General features: G+C 38.2%; 5 protein-coding genes across 5 annotated transcripts; 1 reads left to right on the top strand and 4 right to left on the bottom strand.

Annotated features, from left to right (window-relative positions):
- Window positions 1-1,097: 1,097 nt before the first annotated feature.
- Window positions 1,098-2,292, top strand: LOC126804050 (uncharacterized). Its single transcript, XM_050531807.1, has 2 exons — window positions 1,098-1,392; window positions 1,475-2,292. Exons 1-2 carry the CDS (start codon window positions 1,102-1,104, stop codon window positions 2,069-2,071), a joined length of 888 nt encoding a protein of 295 aa, XP_050387764.1. The 5' UTR covers window positions 1,098-1,101; the 3' UTR covers window positions 2,072-2,292.
- Window positions 2,293-2,803: 511 nt separating this feature from the next.
- LOC126804048 (dihydrolipoyllysine-residue acetyltransferase component 1 of pyruvate dehydrogenase complex, mitochondrial) lies at window positions 2,804-9,766 on the bottom strand. Its single transcript, XM_050531805.1, has 23 exons — window positions 9,536-9,766; window positions 9,157-9,207; window positions 8,708-8,762; window positions 8,589-8,622; window positions 8,435-8,481; window positions 8,294-8,338; window positions 8,070-8,143; window positions 7,609-7,678; window positions 7,208-7,387; window positions 7,070-7,114; window positions 6,891-6,964; window positions 6,130-6,199; window positions 5,550-5,945; window positions 5,044-5,104; window positions 4,919-4,963; window positions 4,745-4,828; window positions 4,491-4,567; window positions 4,356-4,418; window positions 3,997-4,067; window positions 3,845-3,905; window positions 3,558-3,618; window positions 3,392-3,472; window positions 2,804-3,211 (listed from the first exon to the last, which is right to left on the bottom strand). The coding sequence occupies exons 1-23, from the start codon at window positions 9,628-9,630 to the stop codon at window positions 3,153-3,155; spliced, it is 1,899 nt and encodes a 632-aa protein (XP_050387762.1). The 5' UTR covers window positions 9,631-9,766; the 3' UTR covers window positions 2,804-3,152.
- Window positions 9,767-10,270: 504 nt separating this feature from the next.
- Window positions 10,271-11,921, bottom strand: LOC126802840 (bark storage protein A-like). Its single transcript, XM_050530551.1, has 6 exons — window positions 11,643-11,921; window positions 11,474-11,541; window positions 11,230-11,385; window positions 10,936-11,142; window positions 10,630-10,809; window positions 10,271-10,550 (listed from the first exon to the last, which is right to left on the bottom strand). The coding sequence occupies exons 1-6, from the start codon at window positions 11,884-11,886 to the stop codon at window positions 10,386-10,388; spliced, it is 1,020 nt and encodes a 339-aa protein (XP_050386508.1). The 5' UTR covers window positions 11,887-11,921; the 3' UTR covers window positions 10,271-10,385.
- Window positions 11,922-13,608: 1,687 nt separating this feature from the next.
- LOC126802089 (3-phosphoinositide-dependent protein kinase 2-like) lies at window positions 13,609-18,083 on the bottom strand. Its single transcript, XM_050529633.1, has 11 exons — window positions 17,600-18,083; window positions 16,492-16,672; window positions 16,325-16,377; window positions 15,787-15,888; window positions 15,601-15,709; window positions 15,451-15,529; window positions 15,064-15,229; window positions 14,671-14,805; window positions 14,409-14,569; window positions 14,062-14,284; window positions 13,609-13,924 (listed from the first exon to the last, which is right to left on the bottom strand). Exons 1-11 carry the CDS (start codon window positions 17,789-17,791, stop codon window positions 13,841-13,843), a joined length of 1,485 nt encoding a protein of 494 aa, XP_050385590.1. The 5' UTR covers window positions 17,792-18,083; the 3' UTR covers window positions 13,609-13,840.
- A 1,126-nt stretch (window positions 18,084-19,209) lies between these two features.
- LOC126802241 (uncharacterized) lies at window positions 19,210-22,454 on the bottom strand. Its single transcript, XM_050529839.1, has 4 exons — window positions 22,210-22,454; window positions 21,444-21,961; window positions 19,831-20,730; window positions 19,210-19,708 (listed from the first exon to the last, which is right to left on the bottom strand). The coding sequence occupies exons 1-4, from the start codon at window positions 22,375-22,377 to the stop codon at window positions 19,429-19,431; spliced, it is 1,866 nt and encodes a 621-aa protein (XP_050385796.1). The 5' UTR covers window positions 22,378-22,454; the 3' UTR covers window positions 19,210-19,428.
- Between the last annotated feature and the right edge of the window lie 414 nt (window positions 22,455-22,868).

Here is a 22,868-nt window from a genome sequence, read left to right as displayed (position 1 = left end):
GGCTCGCGGAGTTGTATCACACTATCACATTCAAAACTTTGGTCACATGTGGAAATATCATTTTAGATCATAGTTCACCCACGATGTTTACTTGCTTATTCCTTTCTTGTCACTGTTTTGGTTCTAAGTTGTTAAAGCTCCATGTATTTGAGTTATTTAATTTGTCCGATAAAAAAAAGCTGTTCAAGTTTGTAAGTATTGTCCGAAAAAGATAGTCGAGAGACATCAAGAAAACTTTGGCATGTTGACCATAATTTTAGGGATGTTTACGATTGTTTTATGTGAAAAATTGATATAATGTCTAAATTGATCGACATTATGAAATCTAGTGCGAAAAGTACTGTATTTAAAATCTTTCTGATTACAAATGCCCTAAACCCTAAATAATTACAAATAAAAACCTCATAGACAACAGTAGAAGAGAGTGGTTCCAAAACTCCAATATAGAATGACCCTAAATTATGCTCTCAAACTTATGTATCCGAGTAAGGTAGTGTTTTAATCAAAGTCTAAAATATCGATATTTTCGGCGAAATATTGTCGAAAATATCAATTTTTTTGTCCATGAATATATCTTTTACATACAACCATAATATCGCACGATATTTTGAAAATTTCGCGATAATCACGAGTTTATCGTGATAGTATTCCTTTAATCTCGCCCAATTTTTAAAAAATTGAAACAAAATTTAAGTGCATATGGGGAGATTCGACCTTGGGTCAATCAAAGGAACCTCAACTCTTTAACTAACTCAAGTGAGATGGATATTGTGGTCATTTTATGCACTTTATAATATATATTTAGTCTTAATAATTTTAAATACTTTTATTTTTTTTATAAAAATTATATTAAGATTTTCTCGATATTTCGATAGAAATATCTATTTTTTTAAAACTCGAAATTTTCGGTATAGTCGATATTTTAGTCATTGGTTTTAATGTCATGGTAAACGTTAGTGATACTTACCATCGGTGTCGAACTCAATTACCCAAAGTTAAAAGACCATTTGTGTAATTCTCCTCATTATATATGACCCGATCCGATATAAACCGGTTTAAAACAATAGGCTTTCCACTGAGGACTTGAGTTAGGCGCAAATAATGGAGACATTAGTTGAAGCAGCTCTCCGAGTCTTGAACACCGCCGACCCCTTCGACAAGGCCCGACTCGGCGACTCGGTCGCCTCCCAATGGCTCAACGGAACCATCACTCTCCCTTACAACCCGACCCTCGACCTCCCCATACCAGACCGCCCCGCCAGGCTCACCAACGTACAGCTCGTGCCGCCGAGTCAGATGCCTAAGCTCGGCAGGGGCGGCAGCTTGCAGAGCCGGCAGGCCATAGTCCACAGCCTGGCGCACACCGAGAGCTGGGCCATCGACTTGTCTTGGGTATTAATACACTAAACTGGTCATTGCTTTCGACTCTTCCCATATTGTTGTCTTAGAGAGTTTTGGACGTTTTTGTACTTAGGATATCATCGCGAGGTTCGGCAAGCAGGAGGCAATGCCAGTTGAGTTCTTCACGGATTTTGTGAAGGTGGCGCAGGACGAAGGGAGGCACTTCACTCTGCTGGCGGCGAGGCTGGAGGAGATGGGGTCGTTTTACGGCGCGTTGCCGGCTCATGATGGGCTATGGGACTCGGCAACTGCGACATCGGAGGACCTGCTGGCAAGGCTGGCGGTGGAGCATTGTGTGCATGAGGCGAGAGGGCTGGATGTGCTGCCGACGACGATAGGGAGGTTTCGGAATGGGGGTGATGAGGAGACGGCCGGGCTGCTGGAGAGGGTGGTGTACCCGGAAGAGATCACGCACTGCGCGGCGGGGGTGAAGTGGTTTAGGTATGTTTTCCTGAGGTCGGTAGGAAAGGGTGTGGATGGAAATGAGGAAGATGAGGAAGATGGGGTGGTTGAGAAGTTTCATGAAGTTGTGAGGAAGCATTTCAGGGGGCCTTTGAAGCCGCCGTTCAATGAAGAAGCGAGGAGGGCTGCAGGTTTTGGTCCTCAATGGTATGAACCTCTTGCTGTCAAAGAGAGCAAGACTGTTAGTAATATTACTGCAACATTTTGATTGGAAAATCATGACAAATTGTCATTAGGATTCTCCAGAAATAATGGAATGCCCTGTTTTTTGTTCTTGATTTCGGTTTCTAGAAAGTAATTGTTGAAGTGAGAAATTGGGTGTTTGGATTCTATGTTTCTATCAGCAATTTCAGAAACATTTGGGTTTAGGGTGATTGCATTGTACCTCAATATTTTAGTATGTACCTTTGGTTGCAATTTGATTCTAGATGTTTGACCACAAGCAATTCTATTTAGAGAGATGTTTTGATTCTCTAATCAAACTTCAATCTCAATGAGGAAAGATTGTGCACTTACTATATGATCAGTAAACTAATGAATGGGACTAGATGCTTAGAATTGATTAAAGAAAAGTTAAGTGGATGGGATTACCATTAGTTTACATATAAACAAGACTACAAGAGCTGACTAGCTGACAATGACTGAGCTAGATTTCTTATTGAGGTTATTAAACTTCAAACCCAGCATAATCACATTCGGACAGGTTATCATACTTCAATAATCAATCACTTTTGGTAAAGAATGTTTCAGAGAAGACTGAACTCAAAATTTTGTTCCAGATCCATCTTACCAATCCAATTTGCAAGTTGTAGTTACATTTTACCAATTTCCCATCTTCAGTAACGATTTAGAATTCCCTATTTTAAAATTTATCAAACGGAACTTGGTGGACCCCGGAGCAGGTTATACTGGAAAATACATGGAAGCGAAAAGAAGCAAATTCTGCACATTATAAAGGAAATTTTATTGATGAAAAAACGTGATCTTTCCTGAGCCAAGTTTGTACATTGTTCCCTTTACCAAAGGGAAGAAAGTTCTTTAAAATCAGATGGTAAGTACTGCAAAATCTTGCACCAATTGGTACCTCAACTATATCGCTCTCACGGAGTAGAACTTGGAATTTGAAATGTCAGTAACAGTTCTGCAAACCAAGATGGCACAACAAATGCAAATGTGCAGGAAATGGATATCCTGGGAACAAAATATTGTGATTTTTGAAAGAGAATCGCCATCATGGCTATTTTGGGGAAATCCCACAGCTTAGGTTAAGGCTTTATCTCACTTGTCATTTACAAAAGAAGTCTTCGGATGTCGCTGAAGTTTGATTGTAAAGCTGAGAGGAATGCACCTGCACAATCGATCAGCATATAAATTTCATAAGCAAGTGTGAAAAAAATAGGAGCTAAGGTCTATATCAACCCATTGACCACTTCTTCTCTAATAAAGTATTCTTAAAAACTTAGATTGTGGCCATTATATTATATTTTTCTGAAGTACAATTTGGAATAAAGATCGTAGCATCATGTACCTCCAACTTTGCCATCAAAAACACGATGATCTGCCGACAGTGTCAAGTTCATTTTCGTGACAACTGCTGGCCTTTCAATTCCTAAGGAATACAAATGTTCACTTCATTAGCCTACTCAAGAGAGCACGAATATTTAAAACTGCAAAGTTGAATAAGCATATATTACCATCACTTCCAATTACTGGTCCAACAACTTTGTTGCCTCTGCCTACAGCAAGGATACTGGCCTGAAGAAGTAAAGGTGAATTTACATAAGATACCAAAATATCAGAACGACAAGATCCCAAACAATAATCAAATCCAGCTCAAACTTCCGTTCAGATGTGTAAGTTCTCAGTATGTAACATTAATCAGAGTAACAATTAACAAAAAACATCATATGAATCCGAAAAGTAACTAAAGATAATGGTGTGTGTAGAGAGAGAGAGAGAGAGAGAGAGAGAGAGAGAGAACCTGAGGTGGATTTATAATTGCACAGAAATGATCCACTGGAAACATCCCCAAGTTTGAAATGCTGAAAAAGAAATAGCAAAGTAGTTGTATTGACTTACTTGGGGAAAAACCCAAAAAAGAGGAAAAGCAACTAAGATTAGAATTTAGTTTACCTGAAAGTTCCTCCTTGGAATTCACTTGGCTTAAGCTTTCCTGCCCGGGCCTTCTCAGCGAGTTCCTTGACCTGACAAACAAAGAGCATACCATACATAAAATAATGGTAAAAAAGAATAATAAGAAAAACAAAAAGAATACAAAAATTATATTATTAATAATAAGACCACTTTTTTAAATAAAAGATGAGATAGGATTAAAGGATCGCAATGCTAGACCAAGTTTGGTTGCGAACTTTGGAATATCAAGTCAATGAACAGTATATAAATTAACGCCTGTTCCATAACTGAGGACTGTCTTTTTCAGAATAGAAGGGAAAATCAAAGAATGGAAGCAATTCACAAGGAGTTTGGAATACCTCTATGGAGATTGCTGATATTGTTTTCTGATCCGCATTTTTCACAATTGGAGTCATCAGACCCTGTATCAAAACCCTATCATGTCAATGGGTGCTGTAAAATACTTTGCAGGAAGCTAATGACCAGCATCTTACCTTGTCAGTAGCAACAGCAATTGATATATCAACAGAATCACATAGAACAACTTCTCCCTTTTCAGCATCCCAGTAAGCTGTTAAAAAGGAAGCAACTTATCAGAAGATTATTTGACAGGACCAGCTTGATTTCAAATGAATATACTTGCGTACAACAATTATTTTTCAAGAACCCTCATGCCCACTTCCACCCCTATATATATTGGTCAGCAATTAATATAGTTGAACCAAAATGCTTGTTTATATGTCATTACCATTTGCTTCAGGTACATTTCTCAGTGCAATAGCTACAGCTCTAATGACAATGTCATTCACTGAAACTTTGACATTATGATTCTCTGTTTCAGAACCCACCAAAAGAAATGATTAGATCCAAACAATATTGAAGGGCACGAATAAGAAGTAGCTTCTGAAGTGCTTCATTATACCTTTAAGATCCTTTCTAAGGGAAAGAAGAGGATCCAGTATAACATCTGAAAGACAGCAGGAACAAATTTCAGATAAGGATTAATTTGTAGTAACAAGCAAAGGCTTCATCGAATAGTTACATGACCTGAGGATAAATACAAGTGTGGTATGTTTTGTTTTGATTCCAGCAACCTACTGGCTATCACCTGCAAACAGATTGTGAACATTTCAACATCTTGAGCAAAACGACATATTTGCAATATTAACATCCCAGTCAACATGTTTGAAGAATTTGACAATATGAATACAGCTTAAAATAATATGGGAAACTAATATACAGGATGATAAAATTACACAAGACAACCTTAGTTTAATTCCTGCCCCAAACAGTAAATCAATAATACCCATCTCTAAGTTTCGGCACGCACTAAACTGTACTACTTAGCACTTGTAAGCTATACAATGATCTCAGAAATCTCATCCTCTTGGCATCAAAATGTAAAGCGCCTAATATCCCTTGCAATTCATGTTGGTATAAGCATGGTCAATTAGATTTTGTGCACAAAATTCTATTGTTTGATTAGTAGGTCCTCAATCACACAGATTCTCAAGGCTAGAAAACTTAAATCAAAACCGAAACTTGTTTACTACCTTGCGAATTTGACTGTTGGGGAACTCTTCAAAATCTATCTTCTTTAAAGAGCTTGAATCTGGTGATGCTGGAGCTATCTGTGTATGTGCTTGAGGAGATGAAGGTGTCTTCTCTTTCGATGATGAAACTTTGGAAGACCCAATTCCTGATTTCATAGCGGCTAAAACATCACCTTTCAGTAGTGTCCCGTGAGCACCTGATGCCCTCAATGATGATGCATCCAACCCGTGTTCTAGAATTAGCATCTTAGCTGCTGGACTGATCCTTAAGACATTGGTCGTTTTTACTGCTCCATTTTCATGTTTAGTATCCTGATCAATTGGTTTTTCCTCTTTGACACTTGAACCAATCCTGACACCATTCTTAACAGTTTCCAAATCAGCTACATCCTCAACCTCCCAGACAACAAGAATTAGCAATAGATGTCATCAGTTAACTAGCTGAAATAACTAAACTAGTTCACTGCTAAATTAAATAACAGGTTTTGAAAAGTTTCTTCATGTTAAGCTTTAGAAGCAAAATCGTCTACAAGGATGAGTAAAAGGCATATGATTAAGTCCTAGAAGCTTTTGCACTTACTGTTACAGCAATAGGTTGACCCACAGCAACATCCTTTGAACCTTCAGGTGCTAGTATTTTAGCCAAGTATCTACAACCAAAATAAATAAGAAATCAAGATTACCTGGAAAAAAGTCATTAATTTAAAATTTATGTATATGCTTTTTCACAACTATTCACCATATCATAAAAGAATGATTGTAAGAAAATCTTTGGAAGGAGTAGAACCAAGATATTTAAAGCTGCAAATACTGAGGGGAAAGCATAGGAATGGACCAGTTGACATGTTTAATCAGTTTTTAACTACTAAATCACAGGCAAAATGAGTAACTGACCATATGGTGTAATTTAACTGAAGACCTTCCTACCCATCCACTCAATGTACTCTTAGAATTTCCTTGACCCCGTGAAAAAACAATCTAGAATGGATTCCATATGTTCTCTCTAAAAGTTACTGGTCTGACAATCTGACATACTTCATAAAACAATGATTCCTGAATTCTATATTTCATGCTAAACATATGATGCATGTTAATTAGACATTTCATCCACACAGCCACTATTATAGCACAAATCAGCTACATAAAAAAGATGTAATAGATATCAAATTCTTTGATGACGTTGTAACACAAAATTTATATAGATAACGCATGAAACACAGTGAGCCGGTGACACAAATAACATAAATAAAGATTTTATATGTTACCCATCTTCAAGAGCAATGAACTTTGAGCAAATTCTTCAATAGAAAACTTAACATAAATAAAGATTTTATATGTTACCCCTCTTCAAGACATTCAAATTCTAGGGTTGCTTTGTCCGTCTCTATCTCACACAAAACATCACCAACTTCTATCTGTTAACACATATTCGAGAAAAGAAGTCAGGTTGACAAATAGAACACGTTCAGCTCAAAAATGTGTTGCTTGGCACTCATAATCTTACATTAAATCTAACTAACCTTATCACCTTCTTTTTTTCTCCAGATAGAAATGTTTCCTTGGCTCTGAATAGGAACACATCAAAAACAACCATAAGCTCTCATGATAGATTTCAGCTTTAATAACCTTGGCAGAATGTAGAAATGAAATGCCCTTACCATAGTTGGAGAAAGAGCTGGCATTTCAACTACAATGTGAGGAGGAAGGTCTGCTGCATTTATTCCGACAGACCTTGAATCGTTTTCCCCAACGTTCTGATTTTTTGGTACAACCTCTTTCGCCTCAGATCCACTTCCGATATTAGAAGGAATATTCTGGATTTCATCTTGATCCTCGACCTAGCGAATGCAATAACGTGAGTGCCTACAATAACTAATTGCTAGGGTAGTCGTCACAGTAATTCATATAATATGAAATAAAATAATAAACATAAAAATTAAAAACAATTAAAATCTGAATGATACGGACTAGCAGTAGAATAGGATATGTGCAAGTGTGTAGGAGTCTTCATGAATAAGAGAAATAGGCAATAAAGGCTAAAAAAAAAGTCACTGGTTACCGTTACTGCAATAGGTTGTCCCACAGGCACATCCTTTGAACCTTCAGGTACCAGTATCTTGGCCAGAAACCTGCAAGAGAAGGTATAACAATATATAAGACTATATATATATATATATAAATATATTTATGTGTATGTAATGAGTGTAATAGGGAATACAAGAGTTTGTTGGAAACGCATGATACAAATAATTCTTTTTCCCTTTAAATAAGATCCTCACTGACTACAAAAGGTAATTCCGACATCAGGAATGAAAGTTAATAATGTTACTATTTATTGATGATAACTGAACCAAGTCAAAAGATAATCAACTCTAAAAGAAGGTGCTAAAAGAAACTATCTGAACATTATATTTGAACCAAAAGTATTACTTCAAAGCTAAAGTAAAACATGCATTATTTCCATTCCAACCAACTCGCAAGTTTTTTTAAGTAATAAAGCAAAAAAAAAAAAAGACTTACCCTTCTTCAAGACTTTCAAATTCAAGTGTAGCTTTATCAGTCTCAATTTCACATAGTACATCACCCACTGCAATCTGTTAGATTTAATGAGTACTTAGAAAACTGAATTTACTTATGAAACAACTGCTTCATCCTAAAATAAGATAAGATATATCCTTCTACATGTAAATATCAGCTCACATGAAACCTAGAACCTCAGATTATGAATACTTTGCATGACTGACCTTATCTCCCTCTTTCTTCCTCCATTTAGCAATGTTACCTTGACTCTACCAAGTAAAATGGTACGTCAGTAATAAAGTGAAGAGAAATATTCAACTACTACTTAAGTTGTTAGAACTGAAACTATCCCTGCTGAGGCTTACCATCGTAGGAGACAGAGCAGGCATATCAAGCACAGCATACAAAGGATCTGAAATAGATATGAACGTGGTCAGAATTGAAATTTGCTAACACTAAAAACCCAAATGGCTTGAGTTTATACTAATAGAGTTTTGTAACTGAATGTCAAACCCATACCTGAAGTTGAGTAATGCTTCACACCCATACGAGGCTGAGAATGATAAAAGCATCAGCATATGGTTACACATTGATAGATATTTACTATCTACCAATCCGCATTTCCAAAAAAAACTAACCTTGAGGTATGAAACTTTATACTGGACTCCAGTGAGCACGGACAGAGTTGCAGGCCTGATCAATGTCCTTGTCAGTAAAATGCCAGCACATACAAATACAGAGAATAAAAAGCTAAGGAAACAAGCTATAACCCAACCCAGCTAGACCTATCTTCAATAAGTATCACTCGGGTGTATGAGTAACACAGAGGAAAACAGCATATGTTTAGAAGAATCCGGAAAGGATCATTATAACGCCATTGTTGATTCCAGTATTTGAACTTTTAACCTAACAAGCTAACATGCAACCCCGACATTCCCTTTATGGTAGTGGAAACAATGATAACTAAACTAACCCTCCTCTGATTGGATAATGATAAACCACAACTCCTCTAATAAATATCAAAATGCAGCATGAAACTAGGCAATCATAACTCAATTTCGTAAGCAAAGAGTCAACAACTACACACCTTAACAGAGTACTATCACCTCCCACAGTCGAATTCTTCACAATGGAACTTCTGCATCATCAAGCAACAATAGGAATCATATAAACACACAGTTTACACACATTTCACTATTCACTCCTATACAAAAAAAAAACTCCCACATGACAATTCACAACACACAATCGCAAACCCTGCTCCTCTCTTAGCTCAAAAGAACCAAACTTGGCAAAACTAAAGCCCTTCCAACACAAACCCACCACCCCAAAACCCATAATTCTCACCATCCCAACCTCAATTCAATCAAATACCAACTAACTCAGAACACCAAAATCAGTGACGCAATCAAGGACTGTTTGCTTTGGAGTTGATCAAAATGAGGGAATGGAATCGAGAAAGGTACCGAGTGAGTGATCCGGTGGAGGAGGAGAGAAGCCGAGCTCGGAAGAGACAAGGGGCGCGTGAGATCACAGGGTGTCGGAGCCGGGAGAGCGCCATGTTTATTTTTTGCACACTAACAAAAACCAAAGGCTCTTCCTTTCTTGTATACTTCTTGGCTCAATACGTATGAAGAAGCATATGTGAAATTTGATACAACTCTCTGTCTGTGTGTATTTTTGGTGGGCTGATGAGTTTGACCCAAAAACAAGGAGGAAAGGCAAAATATAAAAGGGAATGTCAGATTCGCAAGTGTTGGCGAGCTCTATCGACGACTCTTCACTTTGTTGGTGGGTTGTGACAAATTTGGAGGATACTGCAAACTCATGATCTACCTAACCAGCTAGCCTCGTGTGGTTTTGTTATGGTTTTAGTGTTGAACATACTATAGAGTAAGGAAAAATTATAGTGTTATTGAGTAATGGTAAAACTATCATAGTGTCTATTCCGATGTTTGTTCAATGTGTGGATAATGGATGGTATATACAATATACATACCATGAGTTTCATCTTTATTGTGTCAATTTGTAACTTTAGGGGATCTAAAATAAGTGTTGGGTTTTTTTTTGTTCGACTCTTAGAACGTGAGAGGTTGTGTCTTAAGAATAACCTTAATGCCAACTACATACATCCAAATAAGTACATATATATACATATATATATATACACATACATGTGTGTATGTGTGTCCGTACTCGCTCTTATTTGCATACTTTTCTTAATGTAAATTAAAAAGTTTTAACAGTACAATATCAATGTCAACTAAGCTTCAGTACGCCTTCAAGGGGCCCTAACTAATAGGGAACTTTGCTAATTTATTTTTGCTCTTGCAGGGCTATGATGAACTGTACAACTACTTTGCAAGCATTAATAGCTGCAAGAGGCCCAAAGGTCTGAATCGGGTTCTCTCCTGCTTGCCTTCCTGCTAGATCTGATAACCCTCGGATCACAATCACCGGGAAGCCATTCGACAAGCTTGTCTGTCAAAGCCACCAACTATATTAGCCAAGTTTTGGAGAAGATGGGGGAATAGATCAGTTCAGCTTATTGAATACTAACCATTACTACAGCCGAGCTTTCCATGTCCACTGAGGAAACATGAAAACTTTGAAAAAGAAAGTTTCTGTAAGCTGCATTGTCCACAAAAATGTTGCCTGTTGATCCCCTAAGACCAACAACTAGCTTAGGCTTCTGTGGCAGACATAAACTCGAATTCACACATTGCACCAGTTCAATACCCTGAAACAACAAGAGACATGTTACATTTAAAGTGACTATATATCAGTCATTTTCTACTAGTCTGCAGTGTAATTCTCTATTTCTCCTGTAAGGACCTAGATAGTATTGAGGTTATCTGCATCTAACCTCCAACTGGGCAGCAACCTGAAGCCACTTTCGAGTAGTCTTTGCCCAAAACAATGGCCGCACAGTATTTGGAGTATTGAACTCAGAATAGAACTCTTCATTTCTAAATCCAATGTGTCCTAGCAGATTTTCTCCTCCTTTTGGTGCATTGTATGCTTTGAAGTCTAATTGTGTGATATCTTCCGGATCCAAAGTTCCATTTGGGTTCTATTAGTAAAGAATATGATACAATCATGAGGAAAACAAATTGAAGAATAACATAAAAGATGCAAATGTGGTTAGAATATACTTTACCCCCCAATCCCATAGGCCAGTGTGAGCAAACTGTTGAGGAATGGTAACATCACCAATAGACATAGAGTTATTGGCATTGCCAGATATACCAAAATGAACAATTCCGGCAATGTCAAATAGATCCAGCATTTGTTGTGTTGCTGCTGCAGCATTCACCTGACAAAACGATCTGAAGGCTTAACTTTTCCTCTAAACAATTAAGAATTTAGTAACTTAAGGGACACTAGGAGGAATTATGGTATACCATGCCAATTCCACATTTCACATAGATGACTTTCTTGTCATGGATCTTTCCTACCCGGAATCGCCTACCTGCGTGACAACACTACCATTTATGCTAACAGAAGTACTGAACTACTCTGAAATTCTTCGTCAAAAGGTGAAAGAGAATTGAAGAAAACAACTGCCCTGACCTGAAAAATCCAGAAAAGGATGCTTCGGATTAGGCCTAAAAGCCCCAGTGTGGAAAAAGGCAGCCTCTTCTGGTGAATAAACTGTGATGAGGCCTATGTAAGGTCCTTTCCGGTTAACTTCTTGGAGGAACTTCAAAGATCTCCTATTTAATGGCAAAGAAGATGAAGAAACTACTAGTAAACTCATCATAACCAAAGTAAGCAGGCATTCTGCAACTTGATTTGGAACCATGGTCGTCTCCATGAAATAAAAGAATAAAAATTATTGAAGCTGGTAAGAACTAGTATGCAAGAACTGCTAGCACCTAGCAGCCACAAGTATATAAAACACTCGATCCGTTGACTACACTTGATGGTCTTCATTTTGGAAATGAAGTTAGACAGAAAGGTAAGCGTGATTTCTTCAACAAAAAAAAGGGTAGGCGTGGCTATTTCTTCTGAGGACTTTCAGTGGTTAATAAAAGTTCAGGTCACTGTCTTTACTATTCAACATTAGACTTTTTTTTAGAATGAAAATACTTTTATTCAAGAAATAAGATTACAGAAACACAAGGGAATTATCGGTGGTAGACAAAGATGTCACACTGGCATTCCTACGACTAACATTAGTTACGGGTGTGTCATCCAAGATGACATTCATAAGCCAATCGGGCTCAACCCCTAACCACATACGACGCCCCTGAAGTCGGCCACTCTAGTTGTAATGACATGAGCCACCCCATTAGCACTTCTAGGAATATAAGAGATTGGTGCAATACCAAGAAGATCCAACAAGGAGCGAATCATTTCTACCAATACCTCATCATGTGCATACGCTTGCAACTCCGCAACATGAGGACTGAGCCTACCCAAACATCTCTCCCCAACTGCCAATCTAAGATCACCACCACAATTTCTAATTACAGCTGCAATTCCAACCTGACTTCCTCCCTCTACTACCGAGGCATCACAATTAACCTTTAAAGACCCAAACAAAGGGGGTGACCACTTCGCTGAACCAGCAATATTGTCAGAAATTCTCTCTACACTCTCTAAAGAAAAAAGGGGCAGTCAGAAAAGTTATGTAGTCATGGAGACTGACAGAAACAATAACCTGAGACGGCCATGGATTGGGCTGACTTGAGTTTGCCAATCCAAAGAATCAAGCGTATGCTCTTCACGAATGGGAACAGGGAACTCTACGGCAAACCCATGTTCATGTATGATGCACGTTATGGTTTCATGTTTTGCTTCATACACAACGCTGAACATTATCGAATCTGTCGGCCATATTTTGCGATCTATCAAATTCCAGTTACACTGCTGTTGCTCATTCTGCCATGCTGTAGTTTTCCTTACCAGTAAACTATGTCATCCATCGGAAACTGATCCTTTTTTTTTTAGAGAAATAAAACTTCATTGATAAAAAGAGGCCGTGGCCAAAGACAAACAACCAGTCAAACTACAGATAAAGAAAGTCCTGCTCCCCCACTAAAATCAAATAAAGATAATAGTAACAGGAGCTGGGGGATAAAGAAAGTCCTGCTCCCCCACATGCTTCAAATTCAGGGACATGGCCAATTCCACCCCCAAATTCAGAGCTTCGGCCTCCGCCATCTCGCCGCTGGCACAGCTGGAGGAGGAAGCAGCTCCGCCTATGAAGAGGCCTTGGTCATCCCTTATAACCACTCCAAGTCCTCCTACATCAGGAGGGTGCCAAGCACCATCGCAATTCACCTTCGCAAATCCCATCATGGGACAGGTCCATCGACTTCTACTAGGATCAGACATAGTAGTAGGAGGAGATGGGAAAAGGCTCATGTATTCCAGGTACGATCTTGTAGCCATAGAAATAGTAAAAGCTGGACAAATGGGCTTATGATTATAAATAAAATCACACCTTGGAATGTAAAGATTTTAAAACTATCATTAATTGGATGTTATTTTTCAGTACAACAGACAAGTAATGACCCCAGCCCCTTTACAGACCCTACAGTTAGGACCTCACAGTACAAAATATGCCATACAAGGCATGAAAATGGGTGGAAAACCCCTTCTCACTTACAGTTTTAGGAATCAACAGAAAGACGGAGCTTTGCGCCTTAACAATTGATGACTCGCCAAACCCCAGCACCTCTTTCATTAATCTTATCAGTGGCATCCTTGTTCCTCTGCAATACCATAATGTCAAAGGAATATCTGTCAACCATGAGCAGATTTCACCTATTTTGAAGCCCCTCAATTGCCTTCTTCCATTGCCACGCTCTTTGCTTTGCATCCTCAAACGACAGTACCTTTTTTGGCTGTGTAAAAGAAAATGCAACCAATTCAAGACTTGGAGGCTATTCTAGTCTTGTCACTCAACATATTTCTCTACATACATTAGAGCACCGTGATAAATATACCAAAAACTGAGAAAATGAGAGCAAGGAGAACATACCGTAACAATTTTGAATTGTGAAGGACTAGCAACTTGGACATTGAGATCATTAGAGTTGTCAGACCAAATTATATTTCCCTTCATCATCAGCTTTGCAGGATCCACATATATCAACTTTGGTTTGTTGGTGAGAATAAGCTGCACCTTCTTGCTTGTCAACTTTTGAATTTTCTTCACCATTGAGATCATGAGAACAGATTCACCAGGCTCAAGGAATTGTTGCCTGTTAGCACAGAATTTATTATTATCCTCAAGTTCAAAACAGATTTCGCAAGTAAAAGAACTTTGGTCTCTTGAAAATGAAAATAAACGATGCTAAGTCGGGAGCATAGATATTGAGACAATACCATTTTGAATCAAAGGAATCGATCGAAGCTAGCCTAGTTACATGACCAGATGCTTCAGAAGAAGATGCAGAACCGGTGTTACCCTCACTTTGTCTTGCAGTGCCATCTCCAATATGTGAAGGGTTCCATGAGTTATCGCGGACATCATCAGCCTCCCCTGACTGAATGGGAAAAACAATTGTGCACAAGCAGAAGAGGAATAAGGCAAGGAAGAGTTTATATTTCTTTATACCAATAAATGAAAGCATAAAGGAAGCCATACCCCTGGCTCCAAGGCAAGTTTTGGAGGGGTTTGCGCTCTTAAGTTTTTCCAGTCAACTTTCTTAAAGAATGGATGCATCTTCAGTGCAGCATAACCATCACGTCCAGCACCAGGCCTTCTACTGGGATCTAAATCCTGCAGCATTTGCAGCGTAAATGAAGGCTTCATATACATACTAGCTGCTACATCCAAAATAACTACAGATTCTGTGTACATATTATTGATATATCATATATATATATATATGAAGTCATTTAGAGAACCACACTGTTTCTATCACTGTAAAGGATGAATACAATGTTATATCGTAGAGATGACATAAGCTTGAATGAAGAAAGGCAGAAATAGGATGACTGCCAGAAGACTAACAATGTGTAAGAGTTGGTAGCTTACCAATAACCGATCAATAAGGTCTTTGGCTTCATCTGAAAAATAATTAGGAAACCTAATATCTCTTGCTATAATTCTTTGAAAAATAAGCCATTCGCTTGCATCTTTGAATGGAGAAGTTCCAGAAAGCATTTGGTACAAGGTGCAGCCAAGCGCCCAGAGGTCATTTCTGTGTTAATATGTTCAAACAAGGAGATAAATGTTATTATACACGGATCATTTACCATATGAGAGCAGGAACAATGAACAGAGAACAAAAAGAAAGTAAAAAAGAAAAAGACAAACTGCTTTCCGAATATAATTCAAAAGATCTACAAATTGTACACTAAGTTGAGCATAGCATATACAAATGACGTACTGGCCATAGTGACTCAAACATAAATTCCATACCCAAAAGTTGCCGGGGAAGAATTCAAGACTTCTGGAGGAACATATGCAGCTGTCCCAACGAATGTGCAAGCCTTGTCATCTAGAAAAAATCAACATTCAGTTTCATAGTATTGCTCAAGTAATGCAGGCATATGAACAGAATTGTAATACCTGATGCTGCATTAGGAAGGACTGTAATTTGGCTATCCTGCATAGGCTTTACACTCCCAAAATCAGCAACCTTGATATTACCCTCTGCTGTAAGTAACAAATTCTCTGGCTGTGATTTGAAATCAATTAGCATATGCATAACTCCATATGACTTGAAACTACACAAGTGCATTATAAAGTATATACCTTTATATCTCTATGTATCAATCCCATACTGTGTATATATTCAAGTGCATCTACAACTTCTGCTGCATAAAAGCGAGCTTCGTCCTCAGACAGACGACCTTTCTGCACACAATTAAACTAAATGATGGATACAGTTGGACAACCTAGAGGGATAAAGCACCATGAACTAAAAGTATATCAATGAAAAAAGTGAAAGAAAAGTTTATGTTTTTCACACGATAACTTGGCATATTTTTTCTTCTCTATACTTGGGAATCCACTATAAATGACATGTTATTACTTCTTAATACTTGTGAAATCATTTGGAGCTCGGCAAACATAACAAGTTGTCCAAGGGCCAACATAGGAGATCGGAAAATGTAATAGAATTTCAAGTATGGAAAACAAATATACCATACAGTTACATGCTAAATTACCAGAATGATGTCGAGAGGGAAAAGAACATCAAATGAACTATTTTTATGGAATATTCAGATACAGAGATAACTCCTCAACATAATATAAAACATGTGTCAGACCAATCAAGGTTTAAGCTTACCCTTGTTATTTGATCAAAGAGTTCTCCACCTTCACAGGATTCCAGTGCCATATCTTCACAGAAAATTAAGGAGACAAGCGTCAAAGTGATTATACAGATAGTAGATCGAAAATCTGCTCAAACAAGTATATGGGGACTAAAAAAAGGTCACGTCCAAGAATACCTACACAGTGAAAAGGAATCCTGAAAAGTGAAATATAGCCGCACAACACCTGGATGATCTAACTGATCAAGAACAATGCGTTCTAGCTTCACATAAGCTGTTTTATTTTCTTTGGTGATGAACTTTTTGTCCATGATTTTTAATGCGTAGACCTTTCCTGAATCCTTCTTCCTTGCTCTCACAACCTGCAATTTTAAGGAAATTTTAACATATAAAAAACCACAAAATTGAGCATTGTAAACAGTTCAGCAACCTCAAGCAGTATAATAGAGATAAATTCTTTCTTTTGAAAGACGTTCACTACAACATTAACTAAATAACATATAGAGAGTCAGAAATCTCGTGTGGAAGTGCCATTCATCGAAACCAAGATATGGTACTGCGTTCGCACATCAGTTTTCATCATCTTCTCATTCATAAGAAAAGAAAGAATAATTCAGACTTGCAGGAAAAACCATCCGGAAGGAAAAAGATAAGACGTGTTCAAAACTCAAGGAATATACAGTTTCCACAACAGAGAGAGAGAGAGAGAGAGAGAGAGGGAGATGAGAAGCATATACGAAGTAAACTACACAGTAAAAGAAAACGCATTTCACATAAAATGGTGTTCACGATCCACATATTTATATATAATAAATTGCTTAATTTGTCAGTTACACAGCAAACTATTCATAAATATTGAGTGAAAAATCAAAACTGTAACATCCTTTCAGGTCCCTGCATCTCACTACCAGACACACCAGCATCATAAACTCCTATGTCCTCTAGCTCATTGTTAGCTCACAACAAGCATATCCAAATTAGGAGCTCTATCACTCTCGGAACAAAGATCCAAACTCACACATTCTTCCCTAAAGATAAATGCAGGACCACCCCTCAAACCAGAGACACTACAAAGTTCTCAACAATTACATAGAAACTACAAGAGATACAATCGCCTGGTAAAAATCCAATTAACTCCACCTCAAACACCAAAGCTAGCATTTTATGCAACATGCAACTCATTGATCAATCAAATAACATCCAAAGCTACAGCAGGAACCCATATGACAAAACTAAGAAAATCAAAGCTACAACAGAAACCCAGAAAGGAAATGCAATAAAGCAGAGACCTTTGAATAAGAACCAACGCCATAGATCTTGCCCAATTCAAAGTCTTGGATGGTGAAATTCTCCTGGGGAGCCCTGAAAGCAAAGCTCTTAGCTTTCTGAACATTACTATTACCACCACCACCATTATTATTAGAAGAAGAATTGCCCTGAATCTTCAACTTGGCATCAAAGTCTTTCTCCATTGCCAACATATCTATCTGTTCTCAATCTCTAATCTCAAACCCAATTCATCTACATAGTAAAGGAACCAACTTTTTCTCTCTCTAGAAACCCAGTCTCTCAAAGACCATTGAATTGCGTCCTCTGGGGAAAAAGGGGCAAAAGGTGAGGAATTGGATTCCCTAATGTGAAATGTGGGTTAATGGGTATGTGTGAGGAGGTGAGTAGCTTTAGCTTTGGTGGTTTCCTAATTTCAAAACCCTAGAAAGTAGAGAGGAATTGGGTAATTGGGAAAGAGAAGGAAAGAGTTAGAGAGAGAGAGAGAGAGAGAGAGGAGAGTTTATATGAGTTGTTTTTGTATGGAGGAGAGGGAGGTATGGGGATGGAAGAAGGAAAAGGAGAAGTGGGCACGTGACACATGGGATTCAATGATGTTTGAATAAGAGAGAGATGAATGAATGGATGGATGGATGGATATATGCGAGTCCTCTTCATTTCCAAGTCCAAATCCAAAGGACTAAAAAAGGAAATTGGATGCGATGCATATGCTATAATGCTGATTCAATTAAGCTTGTGAGGTCTTTTTTTTTGGATATACATTGAAAGGACCATTCCAATTTCCTCACATTGAGGAAGGTCTCTTTCTCTTCGAGCATAGACTCTAGCTTCTTCCCCTTTCTCTCCGGATATTACAATGTCTCAGTTCCGGCCAGGCTAGTAATAGTTGTCTGGTGTTTCGCCGGATCGCAGTTGGACCGTGTTGTCGTGTACACCACATAGGAAGACTAGTTGAGATTAATGTGCATGTTTTTTTGTGTTAGTCGCTTGAAGCAATTGGTTGAGCAACTTATCTGTAGTCTATTCTGTCGCTCTCTCTACGCAAGTTGCATAGTTACAAAGCAATTATCATGTTTCAACAATTGCCTAGCAGTTTCAAATTTTGATTAGGCAAATTGCCAGCTTGAATCAGCTCCCAAGAGCTAAGCTCATATGGGAATGTCTTTGAGCAGAGCAGTGGCATATGCGTAACCATTACAAGGGAGCAGGGCTGCGTGGATTGAACTCCATGTATCAACAAAATCAATTATCAGTCTATTCAAAATGTCCAACATTTTGAACTGGATAATCCACGTGTAGGACATTTTATGTGGTTAAGAGGAGAGAACTCAGAGAAGTCACACTTTTGATGCAAATGTTTTTTGGCCACACCATGTTAGTTGTAGGTTAGCTATTGACTTCATGCAAAAAGCTGAAAATGAAAATGCAATAATGTTTATGCTTCTACATTTCAAGCTGTCCGTGCAAATCTGATGAGCTAGTTATATCATGGTCCTGCTGCTTCCGATACCTCTCAAAGATAAAAGTTGTCGGAAGTATGTAGTGATGCAACAAGTAAATTCAAATTTTAAAAGATTAAGACTTTTAAGAGGTAATAACACAAAAAATGGAATTCTGAAAAGAAAAAATAAATTTATATGGTACTAGTTTTGATCAAAATGGTCCAGTTAGAATATGATAGGTATTACCGTAATACTGCCATACGGAAGAGTATTGCAAAATAAATTTCTCCATAATTCACCTATACAAGAAACACTACTGACTCATCCAACAATGGAGAGGTTTCTCTAAAGTCCTGCTATAGCATATTTTCAATGTTATTACCACACACTCATTCTTCTTCATTGCCCAGACCATGGCCATTTGGTTGGTTTTCCTCCTCAATTCCTTCTCCATAATGAACCCATGGTAGCACTGACTCAAACAAGACAGCTAATGGATTTCGATTTGCAACATCACGGGGAGCAAGGACACCCTCATTTAGATTGACAAGATGCTCCTCATTATGCATAACGCCTTCCATCCTTGCGTTAGCCATAAAATGTTGCAAATTTTCAGGTGGGGCAGCAGGCAATGTATAAGAGAAATTTGAAGCCAACAGGTGAGAATACCTACAAAAAACAACAAGCAGGGGATCGTTCTTAACCATGCACATATAAACTTTTTAAAATTAGTACTACTAGTTCAAATAGAAAAGGGGTAGCTGATGTAAGCAGAGTGATGGCATACTTACTCATTCTTGTCAGATGAGAATGCTTCTTTTCTCACACAAGCCCAATCATTTTTTTCGCTACTGTTCTGTCTTAGAGTTTCAATCACCAACTGTGCTGAATCCCGCAGCAATTTCTGCAATTCTGGAAGCCTCCATATAATATGATTACTCTCAACATATATGTTAATCAGGTGGTCCAAGGATGGGATTCCTACTTCATCTGCTTGGAAAAATGTGTTCTTCAGAATTTCCGTCCACACTCGTTCCTTCAGAGGTACCTTTGCTACTAGTTTTTTAAGGACTGTGGGATGAAGCATCAATGCCTGCTTCATAAGATCAGTTGAAGTAGCTTTGGTGGTTTCCTTTGAAGATTCCGCTTTCTCAAGATACAATCGGCATATGGCAAGGGAATATGAAAAATTTGGATACAACCACAGGGTGTTATCACTTCTATATTCTTCAGAGAAACGTTCCAGCCATGCATACTCCTCTGCCCTCACTGAGAAATAGTCAATACAGAACAGTGCCCCCATTGGATCATCAGTATCTAGTGACATTAAGAACTTGCAAACTTCTAAAGCTGAACGATGACAGCCACGTCTGTCCATACTTTTCATGTGAGTGAAAAGTGCAACGAATAAAGGCTTGTTTTCTTCATGGCTGTATTTCACTTGACAATCACCCTTAAAGGGAGTGAACATCAGATGCCATGCACATTCCAAACCATATAAGCACCTAGAGATAGCATCTGCTGACATTTGATGCTCACCCGCAAACTTAAAGTACTCTGCCATGGTTAGTAGCGAATCCAAATGATAGGGATAGTGCAATAAAATGTTTGCAATGGCATTGAGATCATGTAAAGATTTGGCAGATTCAAATGCACTCTGAGCATGATGGTAGGCCGATGAATATGTATATCTGCAGATAATAGAAACCAAGGATATGATTGGGTTTTGCATGTAGATTTATAAGATCAAATATCACAGATCATGATAAGAAAGAAAGAAACCATGAAAACCAAGGTTTGAAATGATAATACACTCTCAGCCTTGGGGTTATTGCTCAACCAAATACTATGACAAAATACCAAGGTGAGATCTTAAAACACAGTTATCATTGCTTACACATCAGGATTAGAGAGTTGTCTCAAATTCTCCATAGCTAAATCACAATTATGGAACCAACAATAGTTTTGTGAAGAGTGTATTCCTTATCAGTTAGCATTCTGTAACTTGACACAAGAATCAGCCAATTTGATATTCAACAAGGTCCTGCATTTATCACCAAACAAAAAAATTGCATCTAATTGTATTTTTCAATGGCAAAGGCAAAACATTTCTTGCTAGTATTCTTCCAGTCGCATTAAGATTTTGTATTGTACATAGAACTTTTCTCAGTGACTCTACATTCACACTAATATGATCAGAGGACATAAATTAACCCCATTAAACTAGTCATACTTCCAGTTGCAGCATAGCTACTTGATATGGCAAAAACATTATCTACAGAGCTTAAGCCCGATATAGTAGCATCAAGTAATGTTTTTATACTTGCAAAAAAGTAGAGATAACCAAAAAGTCTTGCAGCTATGTCAAAATACAAGAGTAAAGCAATAGACCAAATGCTCTTACCGATAATCATAGTATCCATTGGGTGAGTTATGGAGTACCATGTTCATAGCGCCATCCCAGCGAGGCCATTGGTCCGATGGAGTGACAAGGAAAGACTTCCTATGAACCATGCCGCGTCTTCCGCCACGCGCCATTCTAGAGCTACCACTCGGCTGATTCTTCTCAAACGACTTCACCACCTTAGATCCAAAAATCCTTCGCATCTCATTGTCGGCATTCAAGTACTTGGGATCCACTTGCAGAATAGACGGAACATACTTCTCATACGCATCCTTTACCACACCATCACTAGCTCTCAACTCCGCCTGTTTCTCATGCGCATAAGCGTAGAACTCTTCCTCCCCCCTCTTCTTCACTTTCGATGCAGCTGAATTCGAAGAAGAGACCTCTTTGCCTTTCTTCTTCTTCTTCTTCTTCTTCTTCTTGGACTTCTGACTCGACACCGAAACCGCTTCTGCACTAGGTTTCAGCTCAGGCACCACATTCGAGACGTCATCATCAACGTCCATATCATCCTCCTACACCAATCCAAACACCACAACTTAAACATCCAACTAACCCTAACAGCTCAATCTCACACCAAAAATGAAAAACTTCAATCTCGAAATTCGGCTTCAATTTTCTAACAACCATAGTCTAATTCAGCTTCACTAACCCTAAATATCTACACTAACAGAAATTAGCAACACAACAACAGCTTAATCTTAGGCTTATATGGAGTAATGAAACTATGGAAACCCTAAATTGAAGGTAGGAAAAATCGAACCTGGTGGTCTTCGGCGTCGTCATCGTTGAGGAGGTCGAAAGGGTTGAACTTAGCTTTGCCGTTGAGCTGGGGGTGGTCGTCGTCGGCGTCTTCTTCTTCGTGGTCTGATTCCGGTTTGCGCTCTTGTTGTTCTTCGTTGAGAACTTTCTTCAGGTATCGAGCCGACATGGTTTTACCGGGAAAACCCTAATTCGGATTCTGGCGAATTTCCAAAGCGGCTCTGAAATTGAATCAGCTTCAAGAGCTTCACAGAAGAAGAAGAAGAAGAAGAAGAAGAAGAAGAAGAAGAATACGACTTCAGTCAGACTGTCGTTTTTCAATCTTGCTCTTATAGAAACCTTATTTTATTTTTTTCGAATTATTTTTTTTAGGTGATTTCTATAACATTTTACCTTTATATGTATATGTACACAAGCTTTACCAAAGATTGCAAAGGCGTCATATTTTCTGAAAAATTACGAATTATTAGATGTGACTACACAGTGCGATATTTCAATTTTCGATGTAGTTCATTATGTGCCCTGAGCTACATTATCGTCTTTGTAAGAATGAAAATATGTTGGTCGGTTTTTTTTCATTCATACAATATAAAATTATAAAAAGTAATGCTTAATCAAATTGGCATGGAATTTGGCATGAGACTCATATTTACATTTTTA

This window comes from Argentina anserina, chromosome 7 (genome assembly GCF_933775445.1).
Source record: "Argentina anserina chromosome 7, drPotAnse1.1, whole genome shotgun sequence".
NCBI lineage: Eukaryota > Viridiplantae > Streptophyta > Magnoliopsida > Rosales > Rosaceae > Argentina > Argentina anserina.
Note: the sequence above shows the minus strand (reverse complement) of the source record. Positions and strands in the feature narration are given on the sequence as shown.